The sequence below is a fragment of the Paramormyrops kingsleyae genome, chromosome 11 (genome assembly GCF_048594095.1).
Source record: "Paramormyrops kingsleyae isolate MSU_618 chromosome 11, PKINGS_0.4, whole genome shotgun sequence".
In the NCBI taxonomy this organism is placed as follows: Eukaryota; Metazoa; Chordata; class Actinopteri; order Osteoglossiformes; family Mormyridae; genus Paramormyrops; species Paramormyrops kingsleyae.
The window spans coordinates 4,710,246-4,732,235 of record NC_132807.1 but is presented as its reverse complement, the minus strand read 5'-3'; the positions used below and the strand labels follow the sequence as shown (position 1 = coordinate 4,732,235).

Below are 21,990 nucleotides of genomic sequence, written 5' to 3'. Positions count from 1 at the left end.
AGGCAGGGGGTAATTAAGCATCCTGCCTTGCACGTATGTGCTTGCGATATGAGTGAGGAGAGCAGTAATCCATCGATGATCCTGCCTTTTTTTTGCCGATTCCTAACAGCTTTTATAAATGTGTACTTAATGTCTGATACTACAGGTCCTCTGTCAGTTCAGGATATGTTGGTGGAGGTACAAATTAGGCTTTAGGCACGTAGCAGGCATGGAGCAGGTCATTCATTAATAAATTACACGTAGCTGGGCTTTGGGTCTGCCTGGGTTATTAATTAACTACAGAATTACATGCTACTCTGCCCACATTTCTGAGACCATTAGGTGGTAAACAGACAACTGAACAGTGCAGCAGCTGGAAAACATGGCTTGGCACATCTGGGCTCAGTCGCACCACGTTTTTGTAATTATTACACTATGGGGACCAGATTTCCCCACAATGTGATAAACCAGTAACTTTTGACCTTATGGGAATAATTTTTTCTAGGGATGGGCCGATCCACATTTTTTTTTTAGTTCCGACTCGATTCCGATTCAATACAATTAATATTTTATTATAATAAATATATAATGTATTATATATATATATATGTGTGTGTATATTAATATGTTTCAACTAGTTAATACAGATAAAAAACATACATAACGTACTATTCTACCTTGTTTGTATATCTTGTTTTAAGAGTTTTTGAGGCATTTGCAGTTCACTCTCAATATCTTCCAGGAGAGTATGCGCATGACGTCACAGCAGGCGGAAGGCACTGCGCTCACACCCACCGAGTATCAAAAAACTGAGAGGCATCGTTAGCATTGAGCTAGAATGCCACAAAAACAACATCTAGCATGGGAAAGAGCTGTCATGCGATTGATTGTACAAATAGATTGATTGTACAAATAGACAGGGAATCGGAGCTCTCTTTTTAGAGACTGCCAAAACCTAAATAAGTGAGTATCGGACCTGGATCGGTCATGTATGACCAATACCCGAACCGTCAAATAGGCCTGGATCGGCAACGACATTCAGATCGGTGCATCTGTAATTTTTTCAGTTCCCACAAGGATAACCTTTTATAAAAACCAGTGAATGCGTGTGTGTGCGTGTGTGTGTGTGTGTGGGGTCCAGGTATACCTTACCTTGTAGGGACCATTGTCCCCACAAAGTAATGAATACCTGTTGTGTTTTTTTTTACCTTATGGGGACCAGAACTCAATTTTCTAAAAATCCGTGACTGCAATCAAAAAACTAAACTAAAAATGCAAAAATGTTTGTATTTTGTTTGACTACTTATGGGTATGGTTAGGGCTTAGTAGGGATTAAGGTTGTTTGTAATAGTTACCATTGTCATTTTTCCCACAGAAATGAATTAGCGGTCCCCACAAAGATATGTTTGTGCGTGTGTGTTGTACATATATGACATGTTTTAAATTATAACATTTTATGTGATATTTATGCTCCTGATTGTCTCAGTTTGCAGTTTACAGGTTGTGTGATTAGTGAGTGACAGGGTTTATGGCGTTTACAGTGGGGTGATAGTCTAAAGTATGTTGCATCATGCCACGTTAAAAATTACTGTGTGCCCTGTCCATTAGAATTGCTCCCACATGATCCTACTTCTATATTAAGATTTACTGCCAAACAGAAAGCATCGCATGGGTTAGAGCACATGGAGAGAATGTGTGTGCTATGGAATCATTCACAAAGTTTGCACCAACCTAGTGACTCAGTCCGCCAAAAGAAGGTCTTGCTGTAGCAGTCAGTAACTGACTGTCCATATGGGATTAAACAGTTATTAAAGGGTACCTTTTTTTAAAAAAAGAGGCAAAAAAAGACCTGGGAACATATATGACAGTGAGCAAAGAGGTGCAAGTAAGGCTAACTGAGTAGCAAACAGGGCTATTATTGTTAAAGAAAACAAAAACTAAAACTGAGGAAATATTTTCATAAACTGAAATACGATACAAAAATAGAACAAAAAAAAAACAACTAAATGAAAACTATAAATGTACTAAACTGAAACTAGCTGAAATAAAATATAAACAATCAACAAATACTTTCCAATACTGTTTTTAATATAATTTGGCTAAATCAGTGTTTCCCAATCCGGTCCTCAGGGACCCACAACTGGTCCATGTTTTTTCTCCCTCCGAGCAGAGAGTCAGACCGTCCATATTTTTGCTCGCTGCAAGGGAGCAAAAACGTGGACTGTCTGTGGGTACCTGAGGACCGGATTGGAAAACACTAGGCTAAAGTAATGATTAGTTTATCTTTAATTACCATTAAAATAATACCTAAAAGATGCTTTGCCCATTCTGAGGATATTACTGTTTTCAGCTCCACAACTTTCAATCTGGTCCAAGAAATAAAATTACTAAACATTTATACTGAAAGTAAACTATATATAAAAACTAAGCAGAAATATATCAATAATAACAAATAAAAAAACATTTAAAACTAAAACAAAGCTGGACTCCAAATTAAAATTGAAAGTAATAAAAAAAAACTATGAAAAAATTTTAATTATAGTAACAATGGTAGCAAACTAGCTAGACAGAGCAGGAGCCTGGAGATGGCTGGATTTATGACTCGTGTAATGAAGAAGAGCAGAAAACCGCAGGGGCGACACAAGCTGGCATGTTAGGGACCCTAACACAGCAGGATGGGGAATGAGGACATGGGGTCAGGCGCTACTGCTTATCGGGACCTTCAGGAGTCATGGCCACTTAGAGCAGGACCTGAGGAGCACTAATGCAGACTGATGATCAAAACAGAAATAAGTGCTCCAGCCTATGAGAATGTGAGATCTCTAATATGGCTACACTTAAAAAATTAAAAGTACTCCAATTAGTTGTCCTGTGTAATGTGACAACTCCCATATACAGGGGGTGGATACTACATGATATACACCATGTAAAAAACAGGAGAACTCCCATGCAAGTACAAGTCAAGTACTCCTACTCCTGTATGAGAAGAATATTTCTGTTCTGTCTAAGAGGAGAACTACCACATTAACTCCATGGAGAAAAACAAATCAAGCACATCTGGGATATTAGGGAAAAGGGTTACTGCTGCTATCAATAGGAGACTGAACAAACACAGCCCCCCCAGAGTCCCCATGGAGCTTGTTAGTCTCTGTTTAATAAAAAGCATGGCAGCTTCTACGTTATGCCAAGGATTTCCGGAATGCAGCAGCTGATAGGAGCCTGTGCAGCCCACCCGCGCTGGTTACCGGGGCGGCCTGACAGGCGAGGCGGTACTCACTTCACTGTGCGAGTCTGTTTTGTTGTGTGTGGCGATATTAATTTAAAAATGATGTCCAGCCCCCTGTTCTTGCCAAGTAAGGTTGCCGTGGAAACTAAAAGGAGAAAAACGCACGTTATTCAGCACGTTGACAGCCATCAGACACTATGATGATGGTGATGATGATGCCTGAATATGAAGGCCGATGCATGTGCACGCAGGGCATTTGCATTCCAGCGCAGCGTACTCTGCGCACTTTCGGAGGCCTGTATTTTTTCACAGGGCAGGGCAGGGCCGACAGAGTCCTCACCAGAGTAGCAGAAGACCTGCAGCACCCATAGGCAGGCCGCCGCTCTCCTGGCATGCTTCACGTTCTGGCGGAGCAGGTCCAGCACTGGGAGCGCGGCCTCCATCTTCTCTGCCTTCAGACCGATCTTCCTGTCTGCAGTGCACAGTCTATGTCAGACCTCAAAAGGCTCAACTCTCGGAACTCCAGACTACCGCTAGGTGGCAATTACACTGGCGCGTTTTGCTTGATATCAGAGGGATGCGTTTCCATATTAAAATAAACCAACACAGTAACGTAAGCAGTCAACACAGCTGGCTCTCTGACTACATAGGTGACAGCGGCTGCAACTTATTGGTGTTACACACCTCTGCTACTACACAGAAGTTCCCCGGGGCCCACGCTGGCCTGGAAACCCTCTAAAAACAGGTGGAGATTCTATACCATGTGGGCAGAACAAGGGTTTTAAATAGCTCGGACAGCTCAGCAGTGAGAGCCAGAAGTCACAGAACACACTGCAAACCCTGGAGCGTGACTTTCTGAAGCGGTAAACAGCAAAGCCCGAAAATACAGGACTATCCATGAACAAGGCCAATGATTAAACAGATCCTGAAAAAAAATACTACTTATACCATAATATGTAAAAGTTAGGCAGATAGCACTTCTCTTTCCAGTTACATGTTAGGCTTCTGAATGATTGACTGCACCTGGTCTGGGGAGTTTAAAGAACTGGGATTTGGCACTGCCCCAAAGTGAAGAGGTAGAAATATAAGCCGTTCCTTGTAGCAAACATCTAAGACAGAGACTGACAGATGACACCTGGTGACTCACGCACATTCTGAAAGCCACTAACCAATTTGATCATTCCTTGGATGAAAAGCTACTGCTGACAGTCCTAAATGGGCAGCTGAAGGTCCAAATCTCCCACACATATTTGAACTGTGTTGACCACTTCGCCAGCAGCCACCGACCCGAATCCAATCACAGTGATGTTAACATGATGGATCGATGTTAGGAGTCCTGTCCAGCTGTCTTTCTGAAAGTGGGTTTCTGATTGCACTTCAACTGAACTAACTTTCAAACAGCAAGAGAACCTGAAACAATTTACAACAGCACTAGGTAATCAACACATACTGCAAAAGCAAAAAAGGGAATATAAGAAAAAATATATACTACAAGCACGTTCCTTTTTATTAGTTTCTACTATCGTGGTTGTGTTGACTTCATATGTGACCTTGAGTGTCTTGGAGGAAATGGGAGATGTGTACACAAGCTCACCCAGGGCAAACCCAAAAACTCCCTGGCAGACTGTCACTCCATACGAGAGGGCTGCCACTTGTGCCGGCATGTCTGATGAATCCTCCCCATCTCCATCTGTCACTCACCTCTGTGCCCGAGTTTGGCCAGGAGATGGAGCAGGGGCAGGAGGACACTGTCATTGGGAGAGGAGGACCTGGCGACGCTCAACAGGGCCATAAGGAGAGCCTCGCTGCCGCCTTTGGATATCATGTAGTGGATCCTTCTGTCTGTGCCTAGGAGCAGTGCAATGGAGTGTGAGAAGAAGACTGCACAGGGCACTGAACACCTTCTTCAAACACAGGTTACGGCTGGTCAGGTGGGAAACAAGGCGTCAAACCCAGTGTGGGTGAGATTATTCAGACCTGTCCATCAACAACAGGCTTAACCATACTGCCCATTAGTGACTTTATTGATCGCTGTTGGCTTAGATCTCTTAGCCACCGACAGCCGTGACATGGTGGGCGACTAGCCAACGCCAATGGGTTGGATTCCACTGAACTTTGGCGCCTCCGTAGTGACAGATCCTCAAGCCAGTGCCTACAAACGCCTGAGCACCTTGTTACGGTTAAAAACGGGTTAGCTGAGCGGATTTGGAAGGCTGCTGTTGTTTGTGTAGTCCCAGGTTTTAAGACATAGTTTCATTTGCAATTTGTGCTTCAGTTAATAATGCATTTTGTTCAGAAATAGTTTCCTTTAATTTTCTTTAAAGGGTCACTGACCGCATATTCCGTTTGGATTTTTTGATTGAATCCTACTTCCCCCAAACCACAGCCCTACCCCCTAGCAGGCCTCCGCACTGCATCCTGTCACGCTAATCACACCCACCATGGGACTGCAGCCTCCCTTCTTCCATCAGTAGTTACAGGGAACATGGTTTATAAAAGATACTGCATATGGAAAACAAATTGTAAAAGGGAATTTTATGCATATTTCACATATACATACATATAATATTTGACAACAACAAAATACACAAGCAATATATATGCAGTCCAAATATAGAGGCATGATATTCATCATGTTATATTAAAGTTACCTACCGGCTGACAGAAGCTCATCCAGCACATTGAGAATATTCAGCAAGCTTTCAGTGTTTTCAGAATCCTGTATTAAAAAATAAAGCATATTTTATCCATGAAAGACCATGTGATCACTCTTTATGTCACTTCTCCCTGTTTTCTCTTAGAGCTCTAAGGGCTGAATATGCAGTGCTGAAACACAGCCAGAGACAATTAAAGTGAAACGGGCCTCAGCAAACCACTTCTGTCAGAACTACTGTAGAACCCTAAATCTCACAGCCTCTGAAGAAGCACCTTTGGCATTGGCCATAGACTCTGCACCATTAATTAGGCAACAGGATTATGAATGAAAGTTTTGCATGGAAATCTTTTTGACGACTCTGTACTGAACTCGTGCCGGGTGAGACAGGGTGTGCCAAGCAGCATCGGAACACCTGAAAGAGGAGCGTAGAAAGAACACGAGGCTTGGAGCCTGAAGCCAGCTTCAAAATGACAGGCCGTCAGTTTGAGCGTAATCTGCATGGAATCATGGGTACAGCTGGCATGGCACGCACACACCTTCGCGGGCGGAGGGATGACAAAGAGGCGCCTGATGGCAATGGCAAACACACATCGTTAACGTTCACGCGAAGCAGATCTGCATTTACTGCCTTGACGTGCGGCGTATGACGCGGTGACAACAAAAAGCACAAAGGCAGGGAAGGCATATCCTCTGTCGACTCGCAGTCGTGACACAAACGATCAACACGGCACAGACCGGGGCTGCTGCTGGGGTCCCAGCGACTGCAAGTGATGCGAACACAGACACAAACAGGATAGCTGGCGTGTCGTGCTCATTACCCAGGCATCAAGCTGGAAAATTTGTGCCACAATTCCTGTTTCGTTAATAGCTTAGAGCAGTCACTCCAAGCCAAGCCAAACTCACAAGTAATTACGCTAAAGAGGACTGCACTTTGGATCCGGACCTGGATTTCACATATAGTACAGTATGTGAGCAGAGTGTTTCTTTTAACTGAGAGAGGACAAACACCAAGCAGAAATGAACACCACAACCAGCAGATCACACATGAAAACTGACCGTGATCAGAAACACAGACAGTAGATCACACATAAAAAATGACAGAAATCAGGAACACAGGTAGGAAATGACATTAAACTCAATGTTCACGTCAGTTTTGTGTTGCTAGATGAAAGCAAAAGGGAATCTTGTATGTTCATCTTAGTGTGCTAATATTGGTTCACATTTTTGCAGCTGACATAGGGTTAAACTGGCTCCTCAATTTGGAAGCGTGATAAGGACGGTACACATTACTGGCACGGTGTGTTGACAACTTATTATATATTAATAGAAAACCAGAAAAATTAACCTCTCTGTTAAGACATTTAATGATCCATTTCAGCATGTAATATGGGGAGGGAAGGATAGGTTTATTGGGATTTCATTTTCAGGAATAATGGGGTCTGGGCAGGGCAGGGGTGAATACCAGCTCTAACATGAAAAATCAAGAAGCTGTTTTGAAAGACAAAGAAAAATGCTAACTCAGGCAAGAGTGTCCCTCCCTCCTCAAAAGTACACCACCACTACCCCCTGCTAGACACAGCACATTTACGCAACAGGACACTCATTCTTTTTCCATAATGATAAGCAGGAAGTAAAAAAATAATAATTAAAGATATGGATCACCTGGGAGAAGAACAATAGACAAAATTAAACTGTTTTTTTTTTTCAAGGCTCAGCATTTTAATGCTTTTTAAAAAGCATTTTAATGCTTTCCTAAATACACAAGAGGTACATCCCTTAAAGTAAACAACTGTATAAACCACAACTGAATCCACCTATATGCACAATATTACCGAATGTATCTCCTGAGAAATAAGGACAACAACCTTAGGCTGTACAATCCTCCTCTGTCCTCTGGCTCCGGATACCTGATATACTGAATTATTCTTTTATTCCCATAAGCTCCTACCTGGACTGACACCACTAAAAACACTTTCTCCTGATTTTCAACCCCACAAATTGTCTTCTGTTCTTTATCCTGTTATGTAAGCAGGTTAAAGATTAATTTTAAAAAACAAGTTTTATCTGAAGAAATATACGTGGAAATGGCAGGCAGAGGAATGCCAAAGAAAATGTAAGTGCTGTACCTTAAAAAGTGCATTTAAATGTTACTCACTGTATTACATAGCATATGTATGTTACATAGCATATGTATGTTATATAGCATATGTATGCTTATAAAGATCCATTTGATACTTTTTAATTACTACAGTACACCAAATATAATACTGACACTATTTTGTACTGAAAGTCATCACATTTTGGTAAGATCACTCACATTGATATATGAAAGCAGACAGCAAAACATGCAAGTAGACTGAACTCCCAAAACCACACAGTGAAAAACTAGCACTTTATTAGAAGTTCCTTCTTTGAAATTTGAAAGGGATAGGTGCTCACTGTACAAAGCCACAGACACAGGGGCATAACTGCAAGCACAGTAAGCTCTACCAGGGCAGCATAAAGGAGGAATTTAATCAATATCCTAAAATCAATAGCTCTCATCAACAGTTCCATGACTCAAAGATACCAGGAAGCAAAGTAGAAATACACAGCGAGCGGATTGTTAGCATGCTAATGAATCTAATAAATCGACTTTAGCACCTTCACTTCATTGCTAAGTGTTCTGGGCTCAAATATTTCATACTTCTTAATTATAAAACTTGTTTAATTTTGTTTAGTCTAATGAATAGTGAAATTGAAAAGGTCAACGGCATGCCATAATCACGGACAGTCACTGAATGCTGCCCGGGGAGTCTCACCCAATCTTGGCTTATCTAAAAGAGGCAGGAGATGAGGCAATCAAGCCTGCCAGATCCATCAAGCTGAATTTATTGAAATGAGGGGAAATTCCAGATGAAGCCAGTGGACCTTATATTTCCTAATGGTTTCTTTGGACAGCTGAACAGCTGGACTGCATTACTCACCAGTGGGTCTACCAATCCGGGTCTCAAGAAATACAACCCACTTCTGAACCTGCTGATGGAACGGTACACATTGCACACCAGCTTAGGTGTCCAGCAAAACCATTTGAAACAAGGTGAAAAGTGTACTGGAGTTCTTCTGGAAAATGGAATGGGGTTTTCCCAAAGGGAATGCACACATGGAACACAAGAGAATATAAAACATTGTGTTACGCACCCGCCTTTGCGCACATGAGGCCTACCTACCTTCAAGGCGGACAGAAGGACCTCGAGGCCACCAGTGCCTGGCGTCGCCATGCCGATGAACTTTGCTCTCTCTGAAACCAGCAGAAAAACCTGCTGCTATCCCAGCCTCAGACAGCACTGTCCCAAGAGCCGGATGGCTTCACCACTACCGGCTAATTTAAAAAGGGAGCACCACGCTGTGGGGGTGGGAGGTGGGGAGGCCAGGGCTGGGGGGGGGGTGTTGCTTACAGACTGAAACTCGAGCTCCCGAGATAATCCCCCCACATACAAACTAAACCGTCTGTGGCAGGACATTGAGTGGAGTGGTGTTTCCTATAAAAAGGACCAAGTTGGGGGAGTTACTTAACAGTGAGAGAACAGTGGAAGTTGGGGCAATCTCCAGTTACTTAACCCTAATTGTGACCCCTAAACGTGACAATGACATTATGCAGCAGAACAGTCAGAAGGGAGAGGATTCCTATAACACTCCAGGCACAGTGTGGTTTGCCACAACAAAGGCTGCCCTTAGCAGGAACAGTGGTGGAAAGTATAAATCCAGACCAAGACTTTGTTCAAACCAAGCAGTTGAGTAAAAAGAGCCACACTCACAGAGTACTCAACTGATTGGCTGAAACAAAATCTTACTCTGGATTTGTACTTTCTGCACAGGACAGGCAGGGAAGCAGGTCAGTACTGTACATTCAAAACATATTAGGATTTTTGCAAGAAGTTGCAGCTTCATAAAGGATATGTTGCTATGTGGACCAGTCGCAGAACAAATCTCGGGGAGAGATTATAGGTTACAGGTTAAGCTTTTCTGTCAAAGTGACTTTATAAAAGATAAATGCTGCGTGTCTTAGGGGTGCTGAGGACAGGTACCAAAGCCACAGTCAATACACCGAAGGGGAAAGCGGAGAGGGGGAAATGAGAGGCGACCAGAGGCTGGTACCCTAAAGCCACACGACCAGTACAGCTCTCCGTGAAGCGGCGCTAAAACCGCCTTGTGAAAAATGAAATGGTGACGTTTTGAGTATCCTGAACACCTCACGGGGAACAACGCCAGGGGGACATTTAAAAGAGTTAAACTGGTGTAAAATGTCAGGAGAAGGTGCTGTTTCCTTACCGTCAGAAGCGGGCTGTTAGCGCGTGACGCACTAGCAGCCGGAGCGTGCACCAGACTAGCTGGAGCGTAAACACGTTGCCGAGCAACAAGGGCGGGGTCGCGCGCTTCGGGGGCGGTAACGGCGCAGCTCTTCGCTCCAGAAGCGGAGATATACCGGGCCGGGCCATCAGGATCCATCGCGCTGAAGCCCAGCACTTTGATTTATGCGTCTGTGATGCCGTATGGATTTACGGATTTGGGGCGTTTCCTGTCAAAACCGAATTAAAGCTAAACGTGAAGTTTGAGTGGGAAAGAGCTCAGCTATTTTTATCCCCGAGATCAGAGAAAGGGTAACACTAAATAACGGCTGGTGACAGCAGGGCATTTCAGCAAGAACTCTGGTCATAAAATAACGGAACACAACGTCCGTAGCGCTACAGCGAGTGAGCGAGTGACTGGGCACGCGCGTGTGCGTTTGTGAATGACAGACTGATTGTGTGTGTGTGTGTGTGTGTGTGAGACAGAGAGAGAGAGAGATGTAGAATTATTCAGCTTCAATATGCTTTCTGGTAGGAGTCAAGATAACATGATGTGAGGGTTCTAAGGACAACAGAATGTTTGGAGGTGTGCAGCTACTCATACGATGAAAGATGAGTCCGTCCTTTAATGACTGCTTATGCAGTGCATGGTTACAGTGTGCCTGGAAAATATTCAAGAAGCAAAGGGCATGAGGCAGGGGACACCCCTGGACAGGAAGCCAATCTCTCATGAGGCACAAATAATTAAAGCATGTCTAGTAAGATAAATGCTGATGATATAATTGATTTGCACCACATGTAATGTCTGACTGATGACTTCTGTGCATTTGAAGGTATCTCACCTCTGTTAACATACCACTGTATACTACAAGGGGTGACCCCAAATTCACTAGGATTACTGAACATCACATTACCGCTACAGCTTCCAGAGATAAAGAAAACTCAGAAAATGAGAGGCCAAGATAGAAATTTAGAATTTTAGAATTACCCCAAAGAGTGGTCTCTTCTGGACCATGCTGGAAAACCCCTGAGTAATACTTGGAGAAAATGAAAAATTGAAATGTGATCTCAGGTCCTCTATCCCATTTCTCAAACAAAAAAGAGGTCACCACAACCGTGCTCACTCACATGTCTCTTTTGTTTCTGTGATAAATCATTCATGAAAATCCTGCAGAAGGTGAATTTAGGTAAAAAAAAAAAAAAAGAAAAGGTCCATACAAGTTTCTTCTCGTCATCTCTATTGATGATCCTATCTGTATGAAATATTCATTTTTTTTCCTCATCCCTATGGTACTGCCACCTGCATTCAAGACACCCCTTATTCAATTAATTACATTACAAAACTTGAATTTCTAACCACATTTTAATATGCATGAATTAGTATATGTTTCATTCAAGTTACGTGTTAAAATGTAAATGCAATGTAAGTGATGTAAATATGAATGAAAAATGTCTGATTATTGCCTAAAAAATGTTGCATATTCCTCTCCATGGATGAAAACCTAATACAAGGCATAGGGCCCTGAAAAGGCAAATTGGAAGCCACTTTAAGGTATTTTAAAGGTGCAAATGACAATTTTCGGTGCCATTTCAGAACCCCCCCTCCAATATTCACCGTAAATGACTGCAGTACTTACTCAGCCACTAGAGGGCGATACACTTATTTATGCTGATGCTTAGATGACCAGTGTGACAAGGAAAAAAAAGTCAGGCTTTCACTTCATAAGCGGTTTTGCTGTTTGTTATTCAGCTAATGTTTCAGACTCTTATTTTAGAATCTTAGATTTTTCGTGGACATTGAAATACTTTGAAAATAATCTAAAGCGTTCCATGGTATCAGGTTACAGTTTACATTCTTCCTCACTTGTTAGGTGAAGGGTTTCCATTCTCTTCTGTTCAGTTTTATTACAAAAATTAATTTGGGGAGCTCTGCTATAAGAGGGGGCTTTGGAAATTCCAGTTGTTTTCCATACCCTGTCCTCCACAGCATTAATGAGAAACATTTGTAAAGTAATAGAATTAGAGAAAGGGAATTGTATATTTATACAGACTGATCTATGGCTGTGAGCAGATGGGGGCGGGACCATCATCTGCCATGGGATGAAGAAACAGGTGACCAGGATTGTAGGTGATAATGCAGTTGACCTGCACTCACTCTTCCCTATGTATATGTTCAGTCCCCCCCCCCCTTTCTCTCTCTCTCTCTCTCTATATATATATATATATATATACACACACACACACACACAAACACATTTTATTTATTAATTTAACTGCATCAGCAAAGTCCCAGATTCCCTTCGCTTTGTTTGGCCCTGTAACGCTACCTTTGATTTCTTTCTAGCCCTTTTTTTGCTGAACTGGTATTTTAATTTTTGTGGTTCTGCTGTTGTGCTGAGTTGAATCTGTCCATACCAGGTACCTGTCACCTTTAATAGACCTGTAGCCTACAGCTCAAGCCCATGTGTCATGTATCTCTATTCCACATCCCATCCCAGGATTCCCTTCCAATGGCCTCTGTGCACGGATTAGCCAAAGCGAGGCTGAGCATCCAAAACAGAGGTTCGCTTAAAATAGAGGGCCCAAGCCGGCTGTTTTCACTTTGCACCGGGAAGCAGATAAACAGTATGAGGTACAACCAGAGATACCCCTGCAAATGAAGTCCATAATGTCTCTGCGATCGGCTGCCCTTATTCTGCATGGCTTCTGCAAATCGGAATTCTTGTTAAGCACACTTTAGAAAGTGAGCGATGTTCCCAGTTTAATGCAGGAAAGCCTATTGAAAGATTAGCTATCGAAAATAGTTTAGTCTAGAGGAGGAGACATCTGTAAGTACCTTATAGGGGAAGGTTTCTGGTTTTATTTACTCTCCAGATGAAATGGTGAAATAATGTTATGCTGCAATTCAGTAACCTTGTTATGATATGAGAGCAGGTCATTACAAATATTGCTACATAACAGAAATACATTAATATGTAATGTACCACATACTTCAATCTCACTTTTCACGCATTTTCTGTTCACTTAAAATTTACACAAATATGTTGTTTTTTCTGTATTCCTGAAAATAAGAATCAGATCCAATACCCCGTGTGAGGGCCTGGCTATAAGCCCACTGGCCCTGCCATAAGTCACCGGGAAGCACGAATGTGGACAGGTGGACCGAGTCTGGCCACTGACGCGGAAAAGAAGGAGGTCTTTTGGGGCAGGGGTTCCTCAGTAAGCCTCCATGTTTCACCCGAGGAGCCGCTGTTGACACGGAGCAGGCCGTGAGCCCGCTGGCGGACAGAGGAAACCGGGCGAAGGAATGCAAAGACCGCCATCTGCCCATACCACGTATAACTTTATTACAGTGTGGTCCTTAGGATAGGGGCCAGCCATGTTCCTCTCTGCGACACGGAAGAAAACACGACTCGGCAGAGCAGAGCGTGGATTTATGAAAGGCAAGCGTTTTCCCACAAACACTAGCTTAGCGAATGACCAAGGGACTTCCACAGCATGCCCTCCCCCCCAGTAATTTACTGACAAACGTAACTCATTAAACCCGAGGGCGGCAAGAAGGTGACACTGGAGAAGACTAGACTGGATGCCTGGGATGTTCCTCCTTTAATGAAAGCCATTAACCTGTACCTCATACTGCTACAGAGGCCGCTACAACACATCGCGGCCTTATGACATGGAGTTTCACATGTCATATGATTTACAATTTCCAAACACCGCCAACATATAAATATGTCATTCTCTCTAGAGACATCCTCAGAGAAAGCCATGGAGTCTATGAATGTTAATACTTATCAGAAAACCTTAAATGGCACGCAGTTTTTACAAGAACCATTAAGCTGAATGCTAAAGCAAAGTGGAATGACAACCACCAATATTTCATACATGTGAGGAAGCGGAGCTAAACGCTAAGTTAAATACTTTATTTAGGTGACTGCAACCATCATACAACAGCTGATGTTTCAGGGATTAAGATACTGTCTGTCTGATTAGGGTGCAGATAATGATTCAAGGTTAAGTACAGGTTAGGGGTGTTGGGCTACTTGTGTGCGTCAGGACTTGTGCATGTGTTTGACACCTTTCACTGTGTGTTTTGGGTCACTATGGAAATATCCTGGAGTAGGGTTCGGCCAATTATATTTCAGATTGGAGGTATCAGATTGAACTGAGTTGGTGCAGTAGTATTATGGGCTGGCATGTCAACAGAAAAAGAGGATCATATGTCATGTAATAACTTACAATTGATGATCTTCCATAAAATAATATAGTCTGGAGAACTCTTTCCCTGGTTTAAGGCCATGGAACTGTCCCTTCAAATCCAAGGTAATTGAATATTGGTAGAAGTGTAGCCATACAGTATTTTGAGAGGAGTGAGGTTCCAGCACTCATTCTCTGCCACTACCTCCCTCAGATACCCCACACGCCTCTGAAGATCTGAACTAGTCCCTGTACAAAATCCCCAAAGTGCTGTGTAGGTGGATCCATACTGAATATGTGATACAGAAATCCATTGTATAACTGCAGTGAAAGGGAGGCTTGCTTTGGACTGTATTATAACCTCAAACATAAAGCTATATTTATAACTTAAAATTACATATATCTACTCAGTTGGCACTTTATTATGTACCCTTAGCTAGTACCAGGTAGGACCCACTTTATTAGTTACACCTAACTAGTTACTGGGTAGTTACACCTAGTTAGTACCAGGTAGGACTCACTTTATTAGTTACACCTAAACAGTACCAGGTAAGAGCCACTTTATTAGTTATGCCTAGTTAGTACCAGGTAGGGTCCAATTTTGTTGTCATAACCACTTCAGGAGTAGGATGCATTCAAGGAAGCTTTTCTGCATACAAGTTATGCTGAACTGCTATTTTTGTGATTGTTCTGTTAGCTTTAATGAGTCTGGCCATTCTCATTAACAAGGTGTTGTCAGCCACAGAATGGTTCATTGCACCATTATTTGTAGATTTTGTTGTGCATGAAAACATACGAAGGTGGCTGTTTCTGAGATGCTGGAAGCACCTTGTCCAACAACAATCATAACATGTTCAAAACTACTTAGAGCTAATGTTCAGCCGGACAGCAGGTGAACCTCTTGACACTGTATTTAGAGTTGAGGCCACATGATGACTGTTTGCAGGAGCAGGTTCTCCAGTCAGGGCTCCTAATAAAACTGACCACTGGGTGTATTTTGTGAAATTTCGTCCATCAAGTTCACCTAATAAAATCAGAAAAAATCTGACGGAGTGAAGAAAATGTCAGCTCTAGTTAAATGCACACATGAGACTCAAGCAAAATAGCACCCAAATAAAGTGAGTAAACATTCGGGAGATGACCTTTAACCTCCTGCTAAAAACCAATACTGTTTCCACACAACAAGCCAAACAAACTAATAAACAAACAAACATAGCAAACGAAACGTAATCCTGTCACCGTGGTAACCTGAAACGAGAGCACAGAGGATAACCTTCTGGATGAGGTCCAGACGAGGTGGCCTGCTTCGGTAGCTTAGGGTTAGGCCCTGTCTATCCCTGAAGGACACACATACAGCGTCGTAGGTCCTGCAGTGGAGTAAATAATTTACTATTAATAAGAAACAATTTGACCCTGGAGCCAGATTACTCAGCTCAAGGCTCTGGCTTTGCCAGCTTCGAGGTTACGCCTTTCAGCTTTAAAAGTTAAGCTCATCCAATCCCTCTAGTGAGGTTGGCAGAACATTCAAATATTTATACGTCCTACGGGAGTCCTGCAGGGCTAAAATTAACAGTCAGCGTTTCAGCTGAAGCTCTCTGGCGGATAAAAACAGCGGCGTAGTCTTACACGGGTCTTTTGCACCGGCATAGCCGAGTGACGCGTGTGCCTGAGACGCCAGGCTGAGAAGGGGGCACTTTGTTTTGGTTCCATTGCTCATCTGATGGTGGCATATGTAAGGGATTTAAACCCATCACCACACAACCTCACAGAGGGCCGTGGGTTTGAGGACATGCAGCCTATCTGCTCAGCCGACTGGCATCTCCCAGAGCTCACACCCTCGTCGGCAAGGTCACTCCACCTGTCACAGCCATGATAATTCCACCTCCCACCCCCCGCAACTACAAATCCACCCAGACAGAGGGCTGCCTCCTGTATTAGGCCACCTGTCTCTGTGCAGACTGCCCTCTGCTGGTGGGTCGGGGATCTCTTTAGCACCACTCTGAGTTTAAATTCCCACACAGCACCCTCATGCACTGCTTTCCGGGCGAACACTGCCGTTCCATCTGAAGTGCACAGCTGGGCATGAATCTATGACTTTTTGAGGGAGATACCAGAAAGTGACCACAGGTGCCCTTTTCCAGTTCCTGGCACAGAAAATGGGGCTTTGGGAGACAGAAACTGTCGATAGGGTGAGATCAAACAACCCTCTGGGTCCCCAGCTCAAAATTATGAAGCGACACAGAATCAAACCTTTAGCTGACTCAGATTCATGGTTCTGGGTGGGCAGGCTTGATGATGTAGATGGTACATTCGAAATGGCATCTGAGCAGGCAGCAAAAACGCCAATTAAGAGGTTAAAAGGTGCCATTCGGGGAGGGAATGAGGTAAGAGACCTCACAGGGGGGAGGATTGCAGCGTAATATGAGTATCGAGAGAGTGAATCTCAGAGAAGTTCAGGTCAGCAGATGCAGAATTCTGCCGTCCTAATAAAGCAGGGTTTTAATTAGGCCCTGTGTACACAGCAACCTTTACCGTACTGAGAAGGTGCGCAAACGCGAAAGCTAAGCATGACCATGGGAAATGGGGCCCACCTTGCTGTTTATAAACGGCCTTTTTCCCCCAGCCCAACGAGGGGCCGGGTGCCAGACAGTGACAGCGCTAAGTGACCCTGTCGTCCTTGGCGACGCGGATCACCTTGGCAGCCCTCATGGCCCTGGCACCTAGTGGGGGGGCTGTTGGCGGCGCCAGAGGACCAGAGCGTGGGACCCGCTGGCTGGACAGGGCGTTCCTCGGAAACGGGATGTATTTCCCCTTTGATGCTCTCGAAAAGCCATTAATAAACTTTGACTGACACTCCTCATATTCCAGCCGCAGTCTGAATAATGTAAAACCTCTTTTCAGCCTCAAACAAATCAGTCACAAGGATGTGTGCACACTCACTATAGAATCACACACTCCCATATATGATTATGAAGTGCGAGGCCTTTTCCCTGGTTTCACCATGGCAACTGCAACTACATTCACCCCACATTCCACTTTCATAGAGCCTAGCATAGCTAGAGAGCTCGACTGGCTAATCCTTAAACCAGGTCCTCATATGTCCCATTTGGGCTGTCCAGGTTCCTCAAGGCCCTGTACTGGGTAAGCAGGAGATGGATGGATCAAGGCTGTGATTAAACTGAGATTGATCAGTTATGCAGAAGCTCAGTATTGATACTCAAAGGGTCCGGTTTGCTCTGCCCTGCTGTCTCAAAGCTTCTGACGAACACCTGGAGACATGTGACTGCTCCGTCCCCCATGCGCTAGGATCCTTAGTCCATCAACGCATCACCAATGGTGTCCCCTCAGGCGTGTGTGACAGAACCAACTGGGTTGAAGACATAAGAGTTCCACAAAGAAGGCGGAACCCTCTGCACCAAAATCGTCCCCACAGCATTTTTTAATGATGTAGATTATTAATGTTCATTGTGTTCAATTATTCATATAAACATTATGAGGTCAGGGGAATATTTAGAACGAATGTTCTCTCACAGTCACAGACACAGTTGAACACAGATGGAGCTCTCATTCTACAAACATCAGGCTTCTGTACATCTCCGTACATGAAAGAGTATCAATGAAGGAGCAGATGCTGGTTCTCCTTCAGCAGGATGGGTAACGAGGTCACCTGACCGGCAGGGCTCCAGCAGAGAGCAGAGTACAGATTGATCTGTAAAGCAGAGTGGCCACAGACCAGAACACTCAACACCTTCATCGGTGTTTTTGGAACTAATATAGCCTCCTCACAGGCAGAAATCCATAGTTTTCTGTTAGGAAAACGAGAAAAAATGGGCACATTTTAAATATTAAATTGTAAGTCATTTCCATGCGTGAGCCAGTAACACAAAGGAGTCATTCCTCACTGTGATGACATTCTTTAATCTTCAGGCGTGAGCTTTTCATTAAATGTATCACCGTAAAAACAGTCAGGTTAACCCTATATATTATAAATGGAGTTAGATATATAGTCAGCATTAAATTATCCACTTGACAAGTTTATAAACCACCTATTTCTGGCCATCAAAACAAAGTTAGAATTTTATAGATTACTATGAAAGTTTACAAAAAACTGACCAAACTCCTTGACAGGTATCCCAGTGTGACCAGGTCATCTGTCCTGATGAGTCACAAGTAAGTGGCTTCCAACAGTAATAGTAACTGCTGGTTGTTTACAACAAAGGTTAAACACGACGTTGAGGTATGCACTTCACCTCCAGTAGACAATTAGCCCTGATAAGACCATTTTAGCCATCACCCAGAACTGGGGGTCACATGACTGGGATTATCCAATTGCTGGGCCTCCTGAGTATTTTAGCGAATTTGAATCTTTCATCCCCTTTTTCATCTGTGTAAATAAACAGGGATCGGCTTCAGATATTAAATGCTGGTTTAAATGGTCATTTGCACATAACTGCTCAGACCCTGCTACTCCTCCCACCCCGAACTGAAGGGTGAGTTCCTCCGCCCCTAACCCCCAAGCTGGTTTGGATGGGAAATTGCTTTGCCTTGTATTTTCCACTTGGTAACGCAAGCGATCGGCAGGGCACAGGAGTCGGCGTGCCACAGATGGCTGAAATAGCGCTTTTCCAGGGCTGATAAGGGGGTCTGAAATCCAATCACTCTCTGGCTGTGGATCCTCCCCCCCCCGCCCCCCCGACACACTGCCCGGGCCCTGTGCTCACGCATCTCATGCACAGAGACATCCTGCTGTTATGTAACTCCCTGTCTCCATGGCTCAAGCACGGAGACACACCGGGTGACACCGAGGCCAGAGGAGAGCCGAAAGGGGGCCGTGAAAAGGACCGGCCCGCCTCTGCCCAGCAGAACACGGGGAACTTCAGCCCCGGACGTTCCACAATCAGCACTGTGATATCTCATATAATTAGAAAGTGAAGATGGAATAAACATCCCAGTAAATGCGACAAGACTAGGGTGTAACGTGAAGAGCAGCAGCTGGAAACTCTGTAATATAGCAATATTAGCTAGGTGGCGTAGGGTGGAAGTGGGTAAAGATGAATATCAGAGGAGTTTGCTCTTATTCGTGTCACCGTCAGTCCGGGGAGAAGCGAATGGGGCAGCTACAGTGCTCTAGATCAGGGGTCCGCAAGCACGGGGCCGGGGACCGGTACCGGGCCGCAGCGAACGGACCGGTACCGGGCCGCGGCGAACGGATAACAGAGGCTGTTTCATCTTGGAAAACACTAACATCTGTGGCTCATAGGTGCGATAAGGCAACGCACTTGGCGATTACAGTAAAATCCCGTTATAGTCGACTCGCTTATACCGGAATATCGTCTATAACGGACGCGGTCCGCTGGTCCCGGCCGCGCACCTTTAAGAACATGCAGAAAAAGCATCGGATATAGCGGACTCGCATATAACGGAATTACGCTTATAACGGACAAACAATTTGGTCCCCAGGGCCGCTTTTAGCTGTAGTTTTGTTCGGCTTTGTTTTTAGTTGTTTCTATACCGGTCCGTGAAAATATTGTTTTACATGAAATTAGTTAATGTAAACCATGGCAAAGAAGGTTGGGGACCGTTACATGTCTCTCAACACGCCCCCCCCCCGTCCGATGTTAATGGAATAAAACCGGTCCGTGGTGGGGACCACTGCTCTAGATTAAAGATTAAATTAACTTCACCCCACATGAAAGGACTCATTTTTAACTTTCAATAACTTGGCATTTAATAAAAAAGTGTCTACTTATTTACAGACTTTTATTCAAATCAATATTCCAACTTGCCAAATCTTCTTAAATGCATTTTTAGCAAAAAAATAGTCGATTCTGTTATACAGCACCGCTGTGCTGTTTTAATACATTTATAATTTTCCAATGATAATGCACTGACACATACTGGAGAGATTTGTGCCGCACTAAACACCATCAATGCAGATCAATGCCATCATATTCACACCCGACACATCAGTGCCACGTTGCAGTCTAGAATGTCCTACCCATGCCGACATGCTGTAGGCTGCTCTTCTTGCAGATTGAATTTCACTCTCTTTGTGAGGCTTAAGTCAAACCAAACAGTCCCAGTTGCCACACTACAAGACGCCGTCTCACCTCCCGACCGGAGACACACATGTTTTGGGCCCATGTTATGCTTTTTCCCTGCAAATAGACACCTTCAGAGGGACAACCCTGATGAAGGCCCGAAAATGCTAGCAAAGAAGATAAAACGGCACAGCCAAAGGGTCTAGCCCTCTTCCCCTAGCATGTGAGAGAGACAGAGCCCACCGAAGTTGGGCACAGCTTGGGAGACAGGCCTAATTATCCCTAAGAACTTTGTACTCTGCCAGGACCCTGTCAGCACAGTGTTTGGGCAGGAACTGCCAATGCAGGCAAACAGCAGCAAAAGATTTAAGGAGCTTAAGACTAAAGCTGGGCAGAAACCAAAGCCCAACGCTAGTCCAACGTTAGCCCAATGCTAGTCCAACGTTAATCCGTTAGCCCAATGCTAGTCCAACGTTAGCCCAATGCTAGTCCAACGATAGCCCAATGCTAGTCCAACGTTAATCCGTTAGCCCAATGCTAGTCCAACGTTAGCCCAATGCTAGTCCAACGTTACCCCACGCTTGCCCAACACTAGTCCAAAGTTAGCCCAACGTTAGTCCAATGTTAGTCCAGTGTATATCCAATGCCATTAAGTAACTAAAGAATAAATATGACCAAAAGTCTACTATTATTTCAACATCAGTCCTGTATCACTAAGTAGCTGAAGGCTACAGCTGAGGCAAAACTACAATCCAAAAATCCAGTTGTTCTGTGCATCATAAATCGTGTATGCATAGTGCCTACTTTGTTTACGATATACTGAAGCCTTTCCGTTTTGGAGTTTGGAATGTGTTATCTCATTAAGGCGCAGATTCATGCTGCTATTCTTATAACAGTGGAGTTTATAAATTCATGACACTGAGATTTCAAAGACATCTGCTCTGATTGTACAGTAAAGACATTATGTGCACATAAAGAACGTTGAAATTATATGAGATAACAAAGTCGATGGGCTGTTATTATAATACTGCCGAATCTGTGCAATGCAGATAAAAGACCAAAATCTACATTCTGGGTCTAATTTTGGAAAAGGTGTCAACATTTCAATGCAAATCAATTCAGATTTTATTTATATAGAATCACTGTCAGCATGGTTCGTTAAAATCACAAGCGACGGTAGTAATCAGAGCACCAGGTACACCATCACGTACACGGAATTAGACTCGTTTGTGTGTTTGGTCCTGCCCACCTTAAAAACACAAAGGAACTGACAGTCAAGGTGGCACACACAGGAATAAAGGAGAAATACGAAAAAAAAATAAAATAAAAAAAAACAAGTCCGATTCCAGCTTAAAATGACTGGGTGAGGAGGTGGGGTTAATATTGCAGGAAACCTGAGCACAGATAATAATAATAATTTAAAAAAAAATGTTTACTTCAGGTCGGGACCTCAAAGGATTGCACAGCAGGTATTACCCTAAACATTAATCCTGACATGACCTTCCCCCAAAATGGTTTTACTACGCAAGGGGCTGGCACACCTAATTTTGTAGGCTTGGATAA

At 43.7% G+C, this 21,990-nt stretch overlaps 1 protein-coding gene across 5 annotated transcripts in view; it reads right to left on the bottom strand.

Moving 5' to 3' along the window:
- Positions 1 to 10,545, bottom strand: part of LOC111845017 (cytosolic carboxypeptidase 4-like) — a 73,499-nt gene extending 62,954 nt beyond the window's left edge. The window contains exons 1-6 of one of the 5 annotated variants that reach the window (XM_072717872.1): positions 10,173 to 10,245; positions 9,071 to 9,141; positions 5,861 to 5,924; positions 4,907 to 5,053; positions 3,546 to 3,677; positions 3,257 to 3,350 (exon numbers count right to left, since the gene is read on the bottom strand). In XM_072717872.1, coding sequence (XP_072573973.1) covers positions 3,257 to 3,350; positions 3,546 to 3,677; positions 4,907 to 5,053; positions 5,861 to 5,924; positions 9,071 to 9,121 — 488 coding nt within the window. In that variant the 5' untranslated portion in view covers positions 9,122 to 9,141; positions 10,173 to 10,245. Of the gene's footprint in view, positions 1 to 3,256; positions 3,351 to 3,545; positions 3,678 to 4,906; positions 5,054 to 5,645; positions 5,708 to 5,860; positions 5,925 to 9,070; positions 9,210 to 10,172 lie in introns of those variants that run through there. The other 4 variants (XM_072717874.1, XM_072717873.1, XM_072717870.1 and 1 more) reach the window with 4 other exon arrangements.
- Positions 10,546 to 21,990: the final 11,445 nt, after the last annotated feature.